This window comes from Anguilla anguilla, chromosome 17 (genome assembly GCF_013347855.1).
Source record: "Anguilla anguilla isolate fAngAng1 chromosome 17, fAngAng1.pri, whole genome shotgun sequence".
Lineage (NCBI taxonomy): Eukaryota > Metazoa > Chordata > Actinopteri > Anguilliformes > Anguillidae > Anguilla > Anguilla anguilla.
Genome location: NC_049217.1, coordinates 19,279,119 through 19,299,092, shown reverse-complemented (window position 1 = coordinate 19,299,092; position 19,974 = coordinate 19,279,119). Strand labels below are relative to the sequence as shown.

Genomic DNA, 19,974 nt, shown 5'->3' with positions numbered 1-19,974 from the left:
GATGATAGTAGTGGGTTCAATGAGTAGGGTGAGGTGACCTATCCAAGAGAATAGATCGATCAGCTGTTGCAGCATTGTGAATGTAGTGACGTCTATTAAAGGGATGGTTTATTTTCTCGAGTATATTGATATTAAATTTTGTTTCCGATTGGCCAAGAGTTTGTTGTGCAACGCAGAGAATTTTAGCTACATGCATCTAGTTTCTGACAACCTGCCAACTTTCAATGACTGTTATAGGGGCATTTGGGGGATTGAAGTTCAAAACATGAAAATAGTAAAACAGAACTAGCAATAACAACAACAAAACTAAAAAAAACTCCGGAAGTTTTTGTAATACTTTCAGTGTTTCAATTTGAATAATCACATATGTATTCAGGTCACCTTTGGCATTTGAAAATATTTTTAATTGTTTTGTCATTTTGTAACACCATCTCAGTTCACTCCAGCATTTTAATATCAGTGTTATTTACAAGTACCTTTTATTAATATTTACAGAACATATAAACATACAATACCAAGTGGCAATGCAATATTCTCTTAAATATTTTAGAAACTATTGTTATTTGCAAGTCCAAAGGAATAACATCCTTCCAGTAAATCAGACAGAACAATGAATACTCTACAACAGTGTTAACCAACCCTGTACCTGGAGTTTTCTTTTCAACCCTAATTTACCACGCCCAAATCTAATAATCAGCAGCTCAATGCAGGTATTTAGCTGTTGAATGAGGCGTGGAGGTATAAATTAGGGTTGAAAAGAAAACCTATAGGATGGTAGATCTCCAGGAACAGGGTTGCTTACCAGTACTGTACAGCAATACAAATATTTACACACTCCATAAATTATACCCCCATACTGAACTGCACAGGGGAGCACATACCACAGAACTATTTGTAGGCTATAGTACTACGCTGCAAGGTGAACTGGGGTAATGTGACCTCGGGGGTCAGTAACTGCATTTTTCTAGTCTGAAAAAGTGCCATACATCAGAGAGGGAAAACTGGATGGCACCATTTTACTGCAAATGGAGCAGATGGTTAGCTTATGAGTTTGTTCTTTTGTGTGTGTGTGTGTGTGTGTGTGTGTGTGCATTTGATTTAATGGTATATGCAAAAAAAAGTTCACAAACTGCAGCTAATGCAGAATGCTTTGCTCAGGGTTTGTGCAGTAGTGCATTTCTTGCTTAAAGTAAATCTGCTTAGATATGGTAAATAAATAAGAATACACCTACAGTTATTTCTCAAAATAAAATAAATATTCTTCCCATATTCCAGATTTCCCACAACATATTACTTAGAGCTCAATTAAAATCACATTTATGGATAGAAATTTAAACTAACATAGAACTGAAGTGTAAACGGTAAGAATGAGTCTCCCTTGCTGAATGAGACAGAATGCGGTTTACTTTTCCCTGGCGTTTCCATGGAGCCCTTCTTCTCAGGTTTCCTTTAGCCAGCTTGAGTGGCATAATATTCTCTGCTCACTAGACACAAAACACACAGCAAAATGATTATTTTTAACATTTCTTGCTCTTATCTACTCACATCCTTCAGGGCAGTGGGGACATAAAAGCTATGGCACTAAATTTACTGGCTGTCTCCCCTTTCCTGGCTGTCGTGTGCCAGGGCCAACCTGGCTGACCCAGAGCGTGACTGCGTTTGCACTGCCCCTGTACACACAGGTAAAGCTGATGGCCATGCATGGAATGCTAGTTCGCCCAAACGGAGAAGAAGTTCTGGAATTCCTCTGCAGTTTGAGGCTGACAGTTTGTGCATTTTGTCTCCTCTGGTTTTGGTGGCACCAGAAATGTTACGCTTGCGGATAACGCACAGCCCATCTCTAAGGGGGCCTGCATCGAAATGGACTATTAAAGAACACAAAAACTAGCCTGGTTTCACCTTTGTTTTTTTAAAAAGGAGTATAAATGATCTGTCCCTGTTCCAGCTCTGCAGTGGAACATTTAATGTGTTCTTACCTGATGTTGTCTGAAGGAGAGACTTCTGAAGAACTTGCTGATCTCAAAGGCTCCAGCTCTTCTGTCCTCACCCAGCCTCACAATTTTCGCTCCTCCAATGGAGGCCCTCAAGCTCAGGGTCCTGACCACCTGAGCCCCTGGCTTGGCAGGCCGAGCGGAAATGGTAATGTATGACGCATCTTTCTGCTGTTCCTGGTAACTGACTGTAAGGCAGAGAGAAATTCATTTGTACACTCTGTACCCCAGAGGATATTTACACACATGGGTCCCATACAACAAGTAATACAAGCTAGAAGAGATGCACAAGAGACAATTTGTCAATGTCATTGAAACGCACACAGACACAGTCACAGACCTGCAGCAGCGAGCAAGGTGTCTGTGGTGGTCGTAAGCTCCATGAGGACTGTGGGATAGGCAGGATGCAACAAGTACAGCCTTCGGAGGACCGGGTTAGCTGGATCCACAGTTGGAACCACACCTTGAGAAGCCTTCAGATGGAAACAAGATCAAAATTTAAGCAAATGACTATAAAAAAGACAAATACACAACAATAGACAAAATACACTTGTGGTCAACCTAATAATGTAAAGGGAAGTGTTGTGATTTTACCTGAAGACCATATAGGACTACTTAGTTACAATAAATGCCTACAGCTTCAAATTTAAAATACTTTATACATTAGCATATGTGAAGTTCAGATGAACTAGGGGAAATGTGAATTCCACTCACAGGAGCCTTGGTGATGTTCTTTAGTGTCTGGAGCTCTCCAGCCCAGAAGAGAAAAACTGAGATCCCAGAGGAAGTCGCAATGGAAGAGCCCTCTAAATCCAGCTGTGGGCACACAAACTCTGCCTCCCACAGACCCCGCCCACTCGCACCATCAATCAGCTGGACCTGAAGATGAAACAGTAGGTAGGATCATGGCTGAATGAAGGTCCACGCTTTTCAGTCTGACTACTGTGTCACGAATATATGTTCTGGCTAGAACATAGTACTGTCATTACTGCAGTCACATGCAGAAGATATACTGTAAGTTGCTGGGTTATGGGGTATGATCATAATTACCTTTCTTACTCCAGGAGAGACAGACTGCTGGATAAGGAGGTCTGGAATGCCATCTTCATTGAACTGACCTGGGGCAGGACGACTGAGGAACAGCAGATCAAAGATGGGAAGATACTGGTTATACTCGTATGGATTACTTCATCACATTCATAGTGCTCTGTCCCCTTTCAGTGCCAGGAAGATATTCTCCCTTCTTTATGTTTTTTCTCGATCGGTCTTCTTGACCTCTGTATGTCTCACCCGTGTATGTCTGCAGAGTTCACAGTCCACTTGGCGTGGGTGTCGCTTTCTCTCAGCACCGAGAGTTTACTTGACCCACACACCAGCACCCAGTCACTGCGGCTGGAGTTCAGGTTGGAAATAGAGTCGAAGTTGTTGTGGTTGTTGCACAATCCAGCCACAAGAGGGAGCATGAACTCAACTTGTTCACTGTTACTGAAACCATGGAAAAAGGAAAGAAAACCTCATTGGATGCAAATGATAAACGCACCATCAATCACATCCAATGTAGATCTGTAATATTTGAGTTTTCAAGGGAAGTTATATAAGTTATTTATATCCAAGAGATGTAAACTTACAAAAATGTATTAAAGCATTTAGCCATTTAAAAAAATCATTAAATTGAGGTAAAATTGATAAAGGACTGCTCTCTACCTGGAAATGTGTATGAGAGAGGAGTTTGTTCTCAGTTTTTCCCAACTGGGGTCCTTTATTTTCAGGATGGGCGAAATAGGTGCCCTGCCAGTTGCCTGAATGTATATGTCTTTTAGAGAGGCTGCCTCCACAGTGCCTGAGGGGGGAAAATATGCATGTGAAATTAATTTCACATGCTTTTTCAAATAAAATTGAATAAATAAAATGAACTGTTCAGTCAAACCCAGTTTTAGTTTTAGGTTTTTAATATTGTTACATGAGAGAAAAGTATGAGTGAAATTTACAAATGTGTACACATTTAATGGTGTCCAATATTGACACTCAGTAGGATGCAATGTGGAAAACCCATTGCAGCAGTAGTGATCTCCGGTTTGTGACTGAGTAAATGCTGCCTGTGTAAATAAGCATGTGGTGCAGTGTGCAAGTCTCTTCAGTGGACTTCACAATCCAGCATAACTGCAAACCCCAATGGCCTAGGCAGGCTTGGTGGGTTTTTGGCAGGAATAACTTGAATGGCACAGCGTTGTCTATTTGCACGTTTTGCAATGTTTATTCATATGGAAACATGAAGAGTAGCCTCACCCAGTCCAAGCAGAATGTAGTGCGCCCCCAGGCCGGTCACATGCAAATCAGGCCCAATTGGCTTCCCTCGGGCTGTGAGGTTAAAGGTCACAGAGTGTCCGATTTGATTGCCAGACACTCCTGACAGCAGGAGCAGCGAAAGGCCAAAGGAAGACGAGACCTGCGGGAGAAAGAAAAAAAAAAAACAAGACCAGGTCAAAACCTAGTATACAGCTGGACCGGCCGACCAATGGTGTAACTTCATCACTCAGTCACAGACATTCGCGTTTATAGGGCTGGTCCCACTGTTGCGGTCCAGCCAAAAAGGTGTTAACAGTATGTACTGTGTGTGTACAGTGAGTGTGTCCTGAGTGGACTTTGTCTGTGTAAACTAATACTCTGCTCAAACAGCAGGTCTGAGCAGAAAGACAAGGTTACAGCCTCAAGGGGGAAACCTACATTCGCTTTGCATAAGACTCAAAACAGCTGCGCCTGTACTGACTTTGCGTAAGACTCGGCTGCTAATAATGAAGTCAGACCTCCTGAATGTCTCGGGAGAGAAAACCATCTAGGCATTGGCCAATCTGTAAATGTTCTTCCAGCATTCCATTCATGACACAGCATTGCAAGGTTTACAAGAAATATCGTAGGGGAGACCGTTTGGCCAACTCTCAGCCCATCTATGAATCCCATGGTGTGGTTGCAGTTACGTTTACTGTAATCAGTCTGAACTTGTCTGAAGTGGTTGTCGCGTGAAGAGTATATCAGATTACAGAGAGTGCTGCTGTATTGTAGATTATTAATAATTATGGAATATCTGAATGCAATAACAAAATAGTGCACATATTATTTAATGAATTTAAGGTGAAGTAATTATATGTCTGCCCCCACTTGAAACCGTTAGCTTTGACACCACATCTATACGATACTGGAATGATTGACAGTGTACATCTGACGAGACTACTTGTCGATGGGAGCGTACCTGGTCAACAGGTAGAGTGGCAATCAGGAAGTCAGGGACCGAGTCTCCATTGAGGTCCGGTATTAAGACTGCCTGGGACACGATCTTGCCTGGTGAAGCTGACCACAGCTTCTTCCCTGAGGGTGAATATTCAAAATTGCAAATATATTTGAACTGTCAGACTGAAGTACAACAGCACAGAGCTACACTGGTGCTCCTCTGAACACTAGAAAAATGACACAATATGGAGGATACACCCTGTCACAGATACAAACAGAAAGATGAAATGTGATCGACATCCCTCCTGTTCTGACGGCAAATTGTTGGGTGAGAGTAGATCACAGGCAGGGTGGTATGCATTCTGAGTGCTGACACAGAAAACCATCTGCTGCTCTCAAGAGTTCAGCTGAGTTTGAGTTTAGCTGTATCAGTGTCTCAAAAGGAATTTACTATGAATTACATAATACAATAATAATAATAATTATAATAATAATAATAATTATCATTATTACCATCCAACTCCCAGGGACAGCTTTCTGATGAGCAAACCAAGGGATTCATTCAGAAGGCAAGAGCTGAAGTGAGAACACTGTTTCACACAGTCATGCTCTTTCATACAAAACACTGAGGCAGATTTAAGAGAAAGAAGGAGCTGAGGTTTTATGAAAGACCAGAGGCACAAAACACCCTTCTTCCCATCCAACGAGGTGAGATTTCCACAACGGGGGCAGGGGGTAGCGCAGTGACGGTTCGGTTCTAACCGGTGGCTCCGCTGACTGCCGTGATGCGGGACGATCCGATTACGAGGCACAGGGGCCTCTGGGCCCGTCCCGCAGATGCCCCCTCTGGGCCCAGCGAGCCCTGCAGGAAGGCTCGGAGTCTGCCCCCTGCAGGTCGAGCCTGGGGCTGCATGCCGCACTGGATGGATTTCACCGACTCCCTCACGTCCGTCTTCCAAAGCTCCTTCCCGCTGGCCGCAGAGAGAGCCAAGACGCTGTACTCTGAGGGAAGGCAAGTTACATTTACATTACATTAGCATTTAGCCATCGCTCTTATCAACTAATACCGCTTTTACATTTATACACACATTTCTATGTGTATGTATATACACCGTTTGTTTATACGCCTGGAATTGGAGCCACATACAGTACTTGCACAAATTATGGAAACACTGTGCTTAAAAGGAGTTTAGTACTCTAAAAACTTTAATCTTTGCCTTTTCTCCAGCCGTTTCTCTTGGAACCATTTTTATCTGTTGAAACTGCTACCTTCTTGAACACAAGTGGTAAGCATTGTGACATGTGACCATCAGTAATTTGAAATTAAGTATACAAGCCAAAAAATGTGGTTTTCTTTACATGAATGTTAATATTTTATCTAGAAAAATAGTGGACAAATAAATACATTTTCAAGCTGATTATAAAATTTACAACATTAAAAATTATTTTGGTATGAACAAATAAATATAGGAAGGTGCAATGATTTTTACTTGTTTACCACAAATAGTCATTATATATTAATTTTTGCTTTGTGTTGATATTACATTTATTACACACCACATTTATAATGCCAAAAAGAGAAATAGTTGCAAAATATTGCATTAATCGTCAAACTGTTTATAAATGCAGTGTCTCCACATTTTGTGCCAGTACTGTTTGTAGACTAGATATTACCACTTACTGAGGGAATAGGTTATCAGTCATCTCTTGGATAACAAAAAGTCAATATGATTGATCTCTCTTAACTGAAGTGATCATAGCTTTATCATGTTATCATGAACTCATATATACTAAGGTGGCTACAGGAATGTAGTAGATTTCAAATGCTTCAAAATCAGACTGCAGAAAAGACAGGGTCATAATTACAGCACCCTGCACACTGCTTATTATAGCATGCTAATGCTACACTAGAGAACGTAAACAATGACAGTTGAGGTGGCAGTTGTGATTCAGATACAGACGCAAAGCTTCTAGCCCAATGCTTGCCAATGATTCCCAGGTGGGGCTGCACTGTTGTTCACTGTTGCACTGTTGTTCATTTTAATTATGTATAAGAAACAGGACATTTGGTGTGGGAACACACATGTTTGTGTAAGGTCTGGCTTAACAAACAGATATAACTACGCCATGCAGCACTTTGGAATGACCAACACCCCTCTGAGAAAAGCACATTGTTAAACCTGCTAAGGTAAAAAGCAAAGTGTGTCAGCTCTGTCATCAATCCTGTGTAGGGGTATATGCATATTAATGTTTTATCTAAATGTATACATATATTTATTTACCCTGAAAGGGGAGCAGGAGTGGCAGAGTGTTTGGTAATTTTCACATGCTGTGTCTACAGTTACCTTTGCTGTAGACCTGAGAACCAGCAGGCTGGCTTTCATTGGTCTGCTGTGCTACTCCAACTAGCACATCTTCAGTGGCATCACTGTCTACATCCCAGAGTGCTAGAGAAGGGTAGAAACCACCTGGAAAGAAAGCAACACCATGAAGGAGACTATAATTAATTTAACTGTTAACTTTACTTATTTACAAGTGGGTGCTGGACGTTCATTCTACAATGCACATCACTATGGTGGTTGGTATTTGTAACTGACGAGTACAAATTAAAAAGCTGCTAGGTAGTTCAGCTAGTCAGCTAATCAGCACCTGGTCCTAATCTGTACAGAGTTACTGTTCTTTACAACAGCAAATGCAGTGAAAGGCACATTAGCCCTGCTACCCTTTTCCACTGAGTTTCTCAGATCAATGTTGCACCCTTCAGTCCAGCCCAACCCACGTAACCTGCATATCCATGGCTTACCTCCAACTTCACCCAGCTCTCTCTCCCATTGTGGACTCCCATTGTCCAGTTCCCCCTGCTTGCACGGCAATAGAAATGCACACAGGAGCACCAGCAGCACAGCACAGCACAGTGGCACCAGGAAAAAGGCGGTCCGGATAGTCCCTCTCAGCCTGGCAGCCTTCTCATCCAGGTCCGAACCAGAGCCAAGACCCAGCCCTGAGCTCCCTGTAGACCCAGGACCCCCTCCACCGTTGCTCCCTACATCCCTAATGCCCTCCCTCTGACTCCAGTACTGCCTGGTCTTCAGGTCCTCTTTCTCCTGTCTGTTTTTACTTGGGTACTGCTCCCTCCATTCCTCCTCATCCTCCTCCACTTCATCATCTTCCACTAGCCTGCCTGCCCTACCGGTCCGCAGGTCTGTTGCCCCTGCTCCTAAACAGCTTCCCCTTCCCAGTCCGTTGCGAGGGTAATTAAGGACGAGGTCATCTTCCTCACTCTCGTCCTCGCTGTCTGCCTGAGTGAGAGGGTCATATTCACCCAGCTCGGAGCTCTTCTTTCCTAGAAGGGAAGACGAAAGTTAGCAGAGCATTCCTGGACATACAATTAATTTGACTATCTCGCTGACAAGTAACACGGCTAGCATGCCACAGCCATTTGGATTTTAACATACCTTGAGCTAAGGTTGTTGCACAGATGACTGCAAAGCTATCAAGCTAACTCATTTTAGGACGAATAAATTTTATAATTTAGTAACTGTCGGAAAACACATGAATATTATTTGAATTGGTAATGTTAGCATGTTATCCCGGATGGTGTCCGGGTGAATGTTAGCTTGTGCGTCACGGGTATTTGCAGATGGTCTAGCAGTGCGCATAGCTATGCGTTACCTAGCCATCTGACATGAAATCTGAAGCACAGCATAAACGATGGAGATACATTTAAATATTTAATCTCTCGAACAAGCAGAAAGTCCTGATGTAATAAATACATCGCGTATAGACACTGTGTTTCCTGACATGCTCGCCTATCTCTAAAATGAATGGCCATTCAAGCTGCATGCTAGCTAGCTACTACTGCATCACAACGCAGCACAAGTACAGTAGTTTTATTATTACACGTCCACCACATTGTAAATATATTTATGGCTAGCTGTTTTAAATACTAACAATAATTTGCATGCGTATTCCGTGTCTTACCAGGCAATTTCAGTGCTCGAGACAAAGCTGCAGCCATGTTCTCCAGCTTCTATGTGGGGAGTCCCGTTGCAAATTCAAGGCAACGGTATTAATGTTTTTCATGCACCCCCACTCCATACGCATTCTGGGATCCGTAGTTCTTCTTTCTTCAGTTCCGTTACTCATGTCATCATGAAACATAACGTTAATCTGTTCAAACAATTATGCTTTTTCATTATTTTAAAATGTTTCGCATTTCGAAGTTATAATGCTGGTTAAACAATGTAACTGATAATTTCTTCTCAGTTATCTGTGTTTGTTCATTAAGACAAATTTTCACAATGCGTCTTCATTGGTTACAAATTTCATAGCATAAAAACACATTCTTAAAAGTCAAGAATTTTCTTTTTTTAAACATGAAGAGAACAAGTTATGCGAAGCTTCAACATCTGAAAAATGTGCTAACTTTCACAGAACAACACGCAAACCAATTTTTTAAAATCAAAAACACCAAATTCATATGCATGAAACACAATACCACAATGACAGGAACATTTAAAAGGTGAACAATTTTGCATTACAAACAATCATGCGCCTGTTTACTTAATTTTAAATTAAATTATCAGGTCCACTGATGTCTTTCGGTAGACTTTGATTTTCCTCATCTCCCACAGGACCTGCTTGATGGAATTGCCTATCCTCCACTGACACTGGAGGGCGATGGACTTGACGATTATTTCTTTCCAGTTGTATGTGCTCATTTAGTCATATGGAGATGGATTTCCATAACATTTTATTATTTGCATGTAACCTTTTTTTTTAGGCTAATTGCCCATGGGTGTGTGTGAATGGTGTGTGCCTTGTGATGAACTGGCAACATGTCAAGGGTGTATTCCTGCCTCTAACCCAGTGCATGCTGGGATAGACACCTGCCCCCCACGACCCCTACCAGGAATAAGTGGATTACATACTGGATGGATGGATATAAGTTATAAAGCTGGTTAAACAATGTAACTTATTCTTTTTTCCAGTTGTATGTGCTCGTTTGGTCATACTGAGACCTATTTTCATAATGTTTTATTATTTGCATGTAACCTATTTTAGGCTAATTCCCCAAGGGTGTGAGTGAATGGTGTGTGTGTGCCCTGCAGTGAATTGGTGACTTGTCCAGGTGTATTTCTGCCTTTTCGCCAATGCATACTGGTATCGGCTTCAGTCCACAGCACTAAGGAGGTTGCAAAACAACTGAGTTCCAGCGTCAGTGGAGGATCATCAACACCATAAAACAAGTCCTGTGGGAGACAAGGAACATGAAGGTCTATCAAAGAACATATGTAGACCTAGTCACTCTCCAGAGAATAACAAAATAATGCATAAAACCATAAATAAACCATGAGACATTTAATAATTAAGAAAAAAAATATGATCCTTTTTAGTCTTTTACTAGCTATGTGTTATGTATGTGTGCGCTTTCAGCTCATTTTTAAATAATTCCTCTAATGCTTCTAATATAGTGCTTCATATTCTAGGTGGTTCGTATCTTCAATATATTGTACTGTACTGCAATATATACTGTATACGTAGCATTCCTTTTCCGCTTGAAGACGTTGCTCAATGGCTAAAGTGACAGTGTGATGACGTCACACTACATTTAGCCAAGTGAGCGTGCACGATGCTTCCTCGAGCCAGTGAGGGAGAGGGAGCAGAGCGCGTTCTCGAGAGGGGAGAACCTCGAGACACAGGGCCAAAAAGAGAAATAAAGCAGAATAAAGCATAGATATTGTACGCACTAAAGTGATTGATGAATGAAATATAACCGTGTCGTCACAAGTAATACTTATATTTTACTTGAAGAAATAAATATATCCTAACTTTTGATGCATAGCTAGCTTTCCACAGCGCCTGTTTTAAGCCAACTCAACGCCGAGTTGAGATACCTAGCTACCCAGCTAGCCAAGTCAGACAGTGAAAATTAAGAATATATGGAGTGAAGGAGAGGCGTACAGGAGGCGGAATATTTTTGCAGAATATCTCGCAGTTGTGCGTGTCAGAAATTCGCACAACCCTAAAGAAGTTCGTTTCTTTTTTATTCAAAAAGTTGGCTTCCGCTTGGCACAGGCCTGTAGTTGTGGAGTGTCGCGAGCTAACGTTAGTTACTTCGCGCGTGTAACAATCGGCGCGTGGTTCGGCTGTCACGGAACCGCAAAGTCGGTGAGGAAGATGTCGGCTCAAGCTCAAATGCGGGCAATGCTGGACCAGCTGATGGGCACGGGCAGAGATGGTGAGTACGGATGCTTAGACAGCTACTTTAACGTTAGCTAGATTGCTAACATGAAAACATGTTGAACTGTTTTTGAGTGTAACGTTAGCTAGCTAGTGCTAGCATACCTAAACACAAGAACACGCCATCATTCATCAAGCTTGCCAGCTTACCAGTCGCATTAGCTAGCCAAACTGCAAACTACTTTTATTGCAGAATTTCTTGCTACCAGTCGCTCGAGTGTCAGAAGAGGATGTATTCATATTTGCAGCTTTTTTTGCGTCCACAAAATTCAGTTTTTCGCGATCTGACGCCTATTGAAACTGGCAAGGCGGAGTATTGGATTGTGGCTGTCGGCCAATCAAGACGCCACTTTAGTGACGGCCACCTTGCTGGTCCATTCAACAAGTTAGCTTAAAAATGACTGACGAGTGAAGAGGGCGGGACTTGGGACACAGGTGGTTCAATGGTGTAACTGCCATTTTTGTACCCTGCCGGTGATTATTTGAGTAAAGGGACATTTTCTGGGGCTATATATATATATGTTTCTACATTTCAATATATATAAATATCTACATTTCACTGTACACAAGGAGGATATAGATTGCCTTTTGACTTTTTTATTTGGAAAGTGAGTCAGATGAAGTTCCTGTGCAATGCAGCTGTGCTCATCAAAGTATGTGTCAGATCATCCATCCGTCATTTGGTGTCGGTTACTAAGTTTAATTAAAGTAATAATTATCAGCATGGTTATCTGGTGTCTTGCGGTGGGTTGCGAATTTGCGATGGCGTGTGTCTACGCAACTACATTTCCACCTGTGTGGACTGTCATTCCAGGTGACAGCATGCGGCAGAGGATCAAGTTCACAGACGAGAGGGTGTGTAAGAGTCACCTGCTGGACTCCTGTCCTCATGACATACTGTCAGGCACGGTCAGTACGCTGCACGGCAACCTGCTGGATCCCTACTCAAACCCACTAACCTGCATCATCTACATGTACCTTCACTGTAACACACTAATGTTTCCTGAATTATTCTGCACGTCTGAGCCAGCGTTAAGGATTCGGAATTTGCTATTTACTGTACTGACTGATAAATGTGCCCACATTGCAGCGCATGGACTTGGGAGAGTGTGTGAAAGTTCACGACCTGGCTCTCCGGGCAGACTTTGAGATTGCCTCGAAAAAGCAGGAGTACTTCTTTGAACTAGATGTGAGTTATGTTTTTTTGTTCTTTTTTCTTGTCATGTTTAACTTTGTATTTTTCCCCCTCTTCTTGTCACCTATGTTTTAATGATATACTGTGTACGTCCAAGTGCTTTTACAACCTGTGTGTGTTCTGCCTGATTTTCTTCGCCGGTGCATTATTAGCTTCTCTCCCTGCCTTTGTCGCTCAGGCCACGGAGCACCTGCAGTCCTTTATTGCAGACTGCGACCGGCGGACAGAACTTGCGAAGAAGCGTCTGGCTGAGACGCAGGAGGAGATCAGCGCAGAGGTTGCTGCCAAGGTGCACGCTTGCGTCCTCCGTCACGGCCCGTCCTTCCGCGTGGAGGGGCTCTTATCCCGCCTTCACTTCTATTCTATTTTTTCCCCACATTTTGGGAATGTGTCCTGTGCCCCCTCTGCTCCCACTGTGGGTCAGGGGGGTGAGCAGACAGATGGGACAGTCTCTGGCCTCCCAGGTTTAAAGTCTGTGCTATTCCTTAGGGCTTCCATGGATGCTGAGAATCTTTGAAAATGCTGAGATGCCTTTATTTTGAAATCAAGGATTAAGAAGTAATTCTTAATCACAATCCATATTCTACTCAAAATAGTTGCAGTTTGGATTGGAGCTGAAAGAGCTGGTCTTGGGTTATCATTCATTTCCAGTGACATTGAAGGTTTTTTTGATAGTCCGCAACACTAACCATGTAACCTATGTTGCGGTTTTTCCTGCTTCCTGAATTATGTGGGATGGAATTTTGAAACTCCTTGACCTGGTGGCAGCGGTACAGGCAAGCGTGGGGCCCTGATTCCTTTTTCTCCTCTGCAGGCGGAGCGAGTGCATGAGCTGAACGAGGAGATCGGGAAGCTGCTGGCACGGGCGGAGCAGCTGGGGGGCGAGGGGAACGTGGACGAGGCGCAGCAGGTGCTGGAGAAAGTGGAGAAGACTCGCGCCATGAAGAGAGAGGCGGAGGTGAGTGAGCCGTGCAGCCGAGCCGGACCTGTACAGCTTATCAGTCATCAGTCATCGTAGTAATTCAGCTGACTCACTCCCGCATATTAAGCCTTTATTTCAAAATATCTACAAATGCCAGAGAGAAAGTTGTGGTTACTCAGGGTGCACAACAATTAGAGAGAGGTTTTCAGTTGCCAGAGAGTTTGGGTCTCAGTTGTGAAAGTGTGTAAAATTTTCAGTGTCATGTTGTCTCACATCGTGTATTGCTCTTAAAAGGACGTGTACAGGAACTCGATGCCAGCTTCAAGTTTTCAGCAGCAGAAGCTCAGAGTCTGCGAGGTGTGCTCTGCGTACCTGGGTCTCCATGACAACGACCGTCGCTTGGCTGACCACTTTGGTGGGAAACTGCACCTGGGCTTCATTGAGATCCGTGAAAAGCTGGAGAAACTGAGGGTGAGAGAGAAGCTAGAGACGAGATGACCTGTAACTACATATGGATGGGCCACAGTAAACACAGTAATCAAAAATAACCTGGACTGAAATTGCTTCATTTTTCCTCTGTTTCCGAAGAAAACCGTTACTGAAAAACAAGAGCTGATGCGGAGCAGAAGACGGGAGGAACGGGATAGAGAGGAGGAGCGAGAGAGGGAGTGGGAACGAGAGCGCGAGAGGGAGCGGGAGAGGGAACGGGAGAAGGAGCGTGAGAGGGAGAGAGAGCGAGAAAGGGATAGACGAAGGTGAGCAACTGCAATGCCAGTTATAAATATATATCTCATAAAAACATTTGAGATGCCTGTTAATATCTGGGAATTTTGATTAGCTATTAATGACTGTCTTAAATAGTAATAGAGTGATTTTTGTTTCTAATTCATATTTTAGTAAATATTTTATTTCCCCTCTTTCTTTTCAGGACGAGATCAAGAAGCGGAGAGCGTTACAGGTGTGTAATGAATTTTACAATGTGTACGTCAGTTTCCATTTCTTCAAAGTATTATGAACTCCATTTGCTCAAGATAGATGTCCAAAGTATTCCCTGCCTTTCAGTCTTTAAATCCTTTATTGAATTGTTTTGCGCAGGAAACAAATTGGAAACCAACAAACCACATGTTTAATTTTGAGGTAAATCTGAGGTGAACTTGAAGAATGTAAGTAACACATAATGATGAGAACTGCCATTCAGCCCATCTAATATTGCCATTTACCTGGCAGTTAACTAAAGAATATCAAGCAATGCTTCAAGCCTCGACCTGAAAGCCACTAGGGTCTGTTTCGATTTCATGTCCCGGCAAGCTTTCACACACATTGACTGTTTAAGAAATACTTCCTGATATTTGTGTTGTAAAAATGTACCTTTTGCTAATTTCTACTTAATGTCCAAGAAAGACAGTCTGTGTCGTTTTCGGAAGTCTAACTCCCCATTGTATCGTTTATTATTTGCAAAACAGTTTTCCACAGAAACATTTTTTTTAAAGTCCAAAACTATAAAGAAGAACACAAACATTTGAAAGACCACCAATTACAAAACAAGGAAACTTCAAAACAAAATCTACGCAACTTTCCATCAGAAAAAAGTGTATTTTTAAAATTTACGAAAGATGTACCATCACCTTTAGCCCAATACCATCACCTTCAAAAATCACTCGAACAGAACTATGTGCAAAAATCCAAGACACAAAAAACAGACAATTGTATGTGAAACGAACCGTGCCAGACAAAGAGAAATGTCACAAAAATTCTGCTGTGTCTGTTGGAGGACTTGTCTAATCCCTCCCTGCCCCTCAGGGATGGTGGGAGTTCCTCCCATCACTCCAGAAGACATCACTCCTCTCGTTCACGGGAAGAAGGAGGAGAGAGAGAGAAGGACAGGGAGAGGAGGCACAGACACAAGGACAGACACCGCTCTCGCTCCCACTCTCATAGGAGCAAAAAGAAGAGGTATGTCCAAATAACAGGCAAAAACTGTCTCGCGCTCTGTTAGGTCTCTGTAGTATATACTGTAGTGTAATGGGTAAGGAACTGGTCTTGTAACCTACAGTTCACAGGTTCAATTCCCAGGTCGTACTGTTGTACCCTTGAGCAAGGTACTTAACCTGCATTTCTTCAGCATATATCCAGCTTTATGCATGGATGCAATGTAAATGCTATGTAAAAAGTTGTGTAAATGGATAAGAGCGTCTGCTAAAAATGCCTGTAATGTAGGTCTCTGTGTTTCATAGTTTGGAGTTACTAGCAGATACTCCTGTTCAGTTGGGTAAAGATTTGCATATTTGTTTTTGAATAGATATTTGACGTTGCTAATTTGTTTTAAGGGTTATATTTTAATGTGTAGTTTAGTGTTCACCTGACTTTCTACTTTTAAAAGTAAGAGACAAAATGCCCCTGAGCCGGATGTGTGGCGGATAGTTTAGGAATGTGTTGTTTCTACGATTACAAAGTACAGATCCGCTACATTTAGGTGTATTTAGTGAATGAAACATACAATACAAAAACTATTATGCTTGCCTATTTTTTTTGGCAGCATACGGATACTATTGTGCGATGATTTAGCCAGCGCTTTCTAGGAGCTCCGTATCACAGACTTTATCTGGCTTATTGTCGTACCATTTAGGACAGGGCAGATCTACATCCCACGAGGCATCTCACAAAGTATCTTTATTGGTTTTTTTACATTTTACATTTTTAAAACGTGTTCCTTAAAAGGTCAAAAAGGAACTCAAATACATTCAGACATAGACATTCCCTAGATTTACAAAAAAATCTAAACACTCAGGAAAAGGAAACCTAATACAAAATAAGTCTACCTATATTTAAACTAATAGTCACAAGACGCAATTGTTTTAAGAATATTTACAATAAATACATTTCTTAAAAAGTAAACAAAAATACGTGCGCTCGGGAGTGGTGTGCAGAGCTCCGTTATTCCTATTAAACTCATTTACTTTTGAACCAAACAGGACAGGGCAGATCTGCAACCTGCGAGGCATCTCACAAAGTAGGTGAGTCACCTACTATAGGCGGACCTGTGCCCTTTCAAAAATTCTTCTCGCAAATCTGGGCGAGGACACAGGCGTCACCCCGTGTCGTTATTTTCCTTACTCATCAGTTTAAGGCATGCCTTCTCCAGTCTACCACTGAACCCACCGGCATTGAACCTATGCGCTTACTATCACGGTGGGCGCCGATGAAAACATTTATGTATTATGTACTACTTGATTCTTCAAAATAATCCTATTTTAATTCCACCTTATAATATTATTTATATTTTATTAAGTTGAAGTCCACAAAGGTATAGTTTGAGCAGCTTTGTTAATGTTGAGGGGCGCCGCAAAGACTTCTGGGACAGCACACTGAATTGCTTCAGGGTCATTCAAAAGGTAGAGTGTCACAAAACATTCCACAAGGAGCATGATGGAGAGTGGAGTCCAGAGCTTGTCAAACCCGCTTCAAAATCTCAAGCTCAGCTCAGCTCAGACTTTACCTCCCATTATCCGCATGACCATGTTTACTGCTAGAGTTTTGTCACTGCTAATGTGCTGATGTCAGACAAGGACAGTGCACTATTGGCTGTTCACAGTGTAGAATTATAAGTCTTGTTGTCATCACAAACCCTTTGAGCCTAGACTAAAGTCTTGTGTTAATATTAAACGTTTGATTTTGTTGGAACGGTCAAGACAAGAAAAAGACTGCTCAGACTGAATTCATAACCATTGCACACTAATCGTGTGTCGCGACAGGGGTGTGCACCAACTGTGGCACGACTGGTGTGATTTTACTCAGACTTGTAAGACTGAAATCACTTAAAATATTGTCTAGTGTAATGTCAGCCAAAGGATAAAAACAGCTCTGTTACCAGTATAACATATTTAGTTCTTCATGAACTTTACATTCAGTGCCTATGTAAATTACACCTTCAGATTCACATGCAGTGATGCAAATGATGCAAATTAGGATTTGAAGCAAAGACTTATGGGGGCTCATGCAGGGCCATCAGATGATACTGTGCCCCCTTTTAGTGATGTCAGTATTGAGGAATTCATATTGGTAAAGGGATGGTCAAATGCAGAATGCACGCGTATCTTATGCCCTGCTTTCTGTCCCCCCAGGTCTTCTCGGGATCGGTCCCCCCACCCCAGAGAGAGGGAGCAGCAGTCACCATCACTGGAGCGAGGGAATGAAGGCAGAGCAGAGTGGCAGAGGGAGGGGTGGATGATAGAGAGGGAGGGGTCCCCTTCGGTGGAGATGCCCAGAAGAGACCCCAGTGAAGAGAGAGAGAGATCTATTTCGGTCGAGAGGGACAGACGCTCTAGTTCTGAAGAGAGGGAATCGGGGGAGCTATAGGGATACTGAGACGGACAGGTGTGGAGTGTACATACCGTATATAAACAGGTTGGGGAGGTGGGTGGGTGGGGGGGGGGCTAGTTGGGGTATGGTATGGTAGGACGAGATAACAGGAAAATGTGGAGCCAGAAGTAACAGAAGTAAAATGGGAGGAAAAATGGGAAATTGTCCCTGGTGAATGTCAGAGAAAATGTGAGGGGGGAGGGGGGTGCTGAAGGAGTGAAGTACAGAAGGAACAAATGGGGAGACAGATGACACCCAAAGGCTGTTTATTTTATTTTAGCATGGCTGTTGGGTTATTGTTTTTTATTTTTATGATGATGATCCTTGTTGTTATCAGTACTAAAAAAGATACTCAATCACTTTTGGACTCTCCGATATAATGTTTGAATAAAAATTTTAAAAAGGATGAAAAAGTGTACACTGCACGAAAGACCCAGCTACCCTGATGTACATGTGATTAATACACAGAGGAGTTTAAATACAAATGCATTCACACAGACTACACCTGTCCCCATAAGACTGCAACAAACACGCACACAAACCTTTATGTAAAACTCATCAGACACAATGTATAGTCTGTAGATGTCAGTAAAGACATGGAAAAATCCTGAGAAATTGAACACAAACACACAACAAAAGAGAAGGACAGCATACTAACTCCAGGTTGTTAGAGTGCTGGGTGCCTGTGCCTTGATGTGCAATTTACACCAAAATTGAATAAAATGAAAGTTTCCATTCAAACACAATGACTCTGCTGCACTTCATTACTGTATGCATGTAGATAATAGGACGGGCTCCCAGACTTTTCTGATGCCACTCCAAATGTTCACAAATTTACACTCCCACACACATTCCTTATGCCTAACAACACCATTAAGCCGTGACTATCAGCAATATACCACGGCCTCGTGCCTCATTGGTTGTGATGTCCGACGTTGTAGCCTACGTTTACATATTTTACAGAGACGAAAATTTTTAGGCGACCCCGCATGAGGTTACGACCCACTGTTTGGGAACTCCTGTAATAAGGTATACTGTAGCCTGGAGGTGACACTATTATTGGACTTCATGGGTGTAAGTCGGTTAAAATCAGTTAGAGCATATTGCCCTCGTAATAGAACTGATTTACTCCAACACTACTGCACAAGTCTGTAATAACGAAGGAATATTTTTTTTAATGGAAATAGCAGAGATCCATGGTTCTGTGCAAATATAGTGGTGATAGTATGCATTGAATGCATATGCCACTAACAAGGTTAATTGCACAACTTTATTGTCAGTCAATACAATACTATAAAGTTTTCTTACATTTTTCGGCAATATACGCATTCTTCTACACGAGATTACTAGCACTTCATAAAAACAAACAAAATGAAACGCGCGTTTCTTACAATGTCTTTCTCTGTTATTCCTATTAAACTCACTAACTTTTGAACCAAACAGGACAGGGCAGATCAGCAACCTGCGAGGCATCTCACAAAGTAGGCGAGTCACCTCTGACAAGTGGACCTGTGCCCTTTCAAAAATTCCTCTCGCAAATCTGGGCGAGGACACGGGCGTCACCCCGCGTCGTTATTTTCCTTACTCATCAGTTTAAGGCATGCCTTCTCCAAGCTACCACTGAACCCACCGGCATTGAACCTATGCGCTTACTATCACGGTGGGCGCCGATGAAACCGTTCATGTATAATTTTCTACTCGAGTCTTCAAAATAATCCAATTTTAATTCCACTTTCCAATATTATTTATATTTTATTATGTTGAAGTCCACAAACGTCTAGTTAGAGCGGCTTTGTTACTGTTGCAGGGCGGCGCAAAGACTTCTGGGACAGAACACTGAAGCGCTTCTGGGTCATAGTTTTTATATTCTCTTGTGAACGTGAAATGGCTTTTGCATTGTATTGCCTGCCTTATTTTCTACACATGTAATATGATTATTATACGGAGTTGAATATTATATAGAATATTTGTAATATAAAATGCTCGTGAAATTTGAATTTCGCTGCTCGTGTACTGCTGTTATTTTTGAAATCATTAGC

At 42.2% G+C, this 19,974-nt stretch overlaps 2 protein-coding genes and 2 non-coding genes across 8 annotated transcripts; 1 reads left to right on the top strand and 3 right to left on the bottom strand.

The window, feature by feature from the left end:
- Window positions 1–377: 377 nt before the first annotated feature.
- Window positions 378–9,616, bottom strand: fam234b (family with sequence similarity 234 member B). Its single transcript, XM_035399112.1, has 13 exons — window positions 9,198–9,616; window positions 8,020–8,559; window positions 7,562–7,684; window positions 5,979–6,218; window positions 5,239–5,354; window positions 4,278–4,437; window positions 3,696–3,831; window positions 3,282–3,476; window positions 3,042–3,123; window positions 2,706–2,870; window positions 2,332–2,464; window positions 1,977–2,179; window positions 378–1,484 (listed from the first exon to the last, which is right to left on the bottom strand). Exons 1-13 carry the CDS (start codon window positions 9,232–9,234, stop codon window positions 1,482–1,484), a joined length of 2,133 nt encoding a protein of 710 aa, XP_035255003.1. The 5' UTR covers window positions 9,235–9,616; the 3' UTR covers window positions 378–1,481.
- Window positions 9,617–10,845: 1,229 nt separating this feature from the next.
- LOC118217253 (putative RNA-binding protein Luc7-like 2) lies at window positions 10,846–18,681 on the top strand. Of its 5 annotated transcripts, none has more exons than XM_035399118.1 (12): window positions 10,846–11,457; window positions 12,274–12,314; window positions 12,550–12,648; window positions 12,833–12,943; window positions 13,469–13,612; window positions 13,871–14,047; window positions 14,165–14,331; window positions 14,505–14,534; window positions 14,672–14,713; window positions 15,377–15,529; window positions 16,549–16,590; window positions 17,698–18,681. In XM_035399118.1, exons 1-12 carry the CDS (start codon window positions 11,397–11,399, stop codon window positions 17,930–17,932), a joined length of 1,302 nt encoding a protein of 433 aa, XP_035255009.1. In that variant the 5' UTR covers window positions 10,846–11,396; the 3' UTR covers window positions 17,933–18,681. The 5 variants fall into 5 exon arrangements, with proteins under 5 accessions (XP_035255009.1, XP_035255006.1, XP_035255008.1 ...); XM_035399115.1 differs by having other exon boundaries at window positions 12,274–12,368; XM_035399117.1 differs by lacking the exon at window positions 14,672–14,713 and having other exon boundaries at window positions 12,274–12,368.
- Window positions 16,552–16,707, bottom strand: LOC118217430. Its single transcript, XR_004763187.1, has one exon. It is a non-coding gene; the product is annotated as a U12 minor spliceosomal RNA (small nuclear RNA).
- Window positions 18,682–19,381: 700 nt separating the features above from the next.
- On the bottom strand, window positions 19,382–19,537 carry LOC118217431. Its single transcript, XR_004763188.1, has one exon. It is a non-coding gene; the product is annotated as a U12 minor spliceosomal RNA (small nuclear RNA).
- Window positions 19,538–19,974: the final 437 nt, after the last annotated feature.

What these genes read in the sequence shown, in the direction of transcription:
- LOC118217253 (XM_035399115.1), top strand. Translation starts at nt 11,397, where the DNA reads ATGTCGGCTCAAGCTCAAATGCGGGCAATGCTGGACCAGCTGATGGGC. An exon ending in CGAGAAAGGGATAGACGAAG is followed by an intron (nt 14,332 to 14,504) that starts GTGAGCAACTGC and finishes CTTTCTTTTCAG; the next exon opens with GACGAGATCAAGAAGCGGAG. An exon ending in AGAAGCGGAGAGCGTTACAG is followed by an intron (nt 14,535 to 14,671) that starts GTGTGTAATGAA and finishes TGTTTTGCGCAG; the next exon opens with GAAACAAATTGGAAACCAAC.
- fam234b (XM_035399112.1), bottom strand. Translation starts at nt 9,234, where the DNA reads ATGGCTGCAGCTTTGTCTCGAGCACTGAAATTGCCTG. An exon ending in TCGAGCACTGAAATTGCCTG is followed by an intron (nt 8,560 to 9,197) that starts GTAAGACACGGA and finishes CTTCCCTTCTAG; the next exon opens with GAAAGAAGAGCTCCGAGCTG. An exon ending in AACTCTGCAGACATACACGG is followed by an intron (nt 3,124 to 3,281) that starts GTGAGACATACA and finishes GCTGTTCCTCAG; the next exon opens with TCGTCCTGCCCCAGGTCAGT.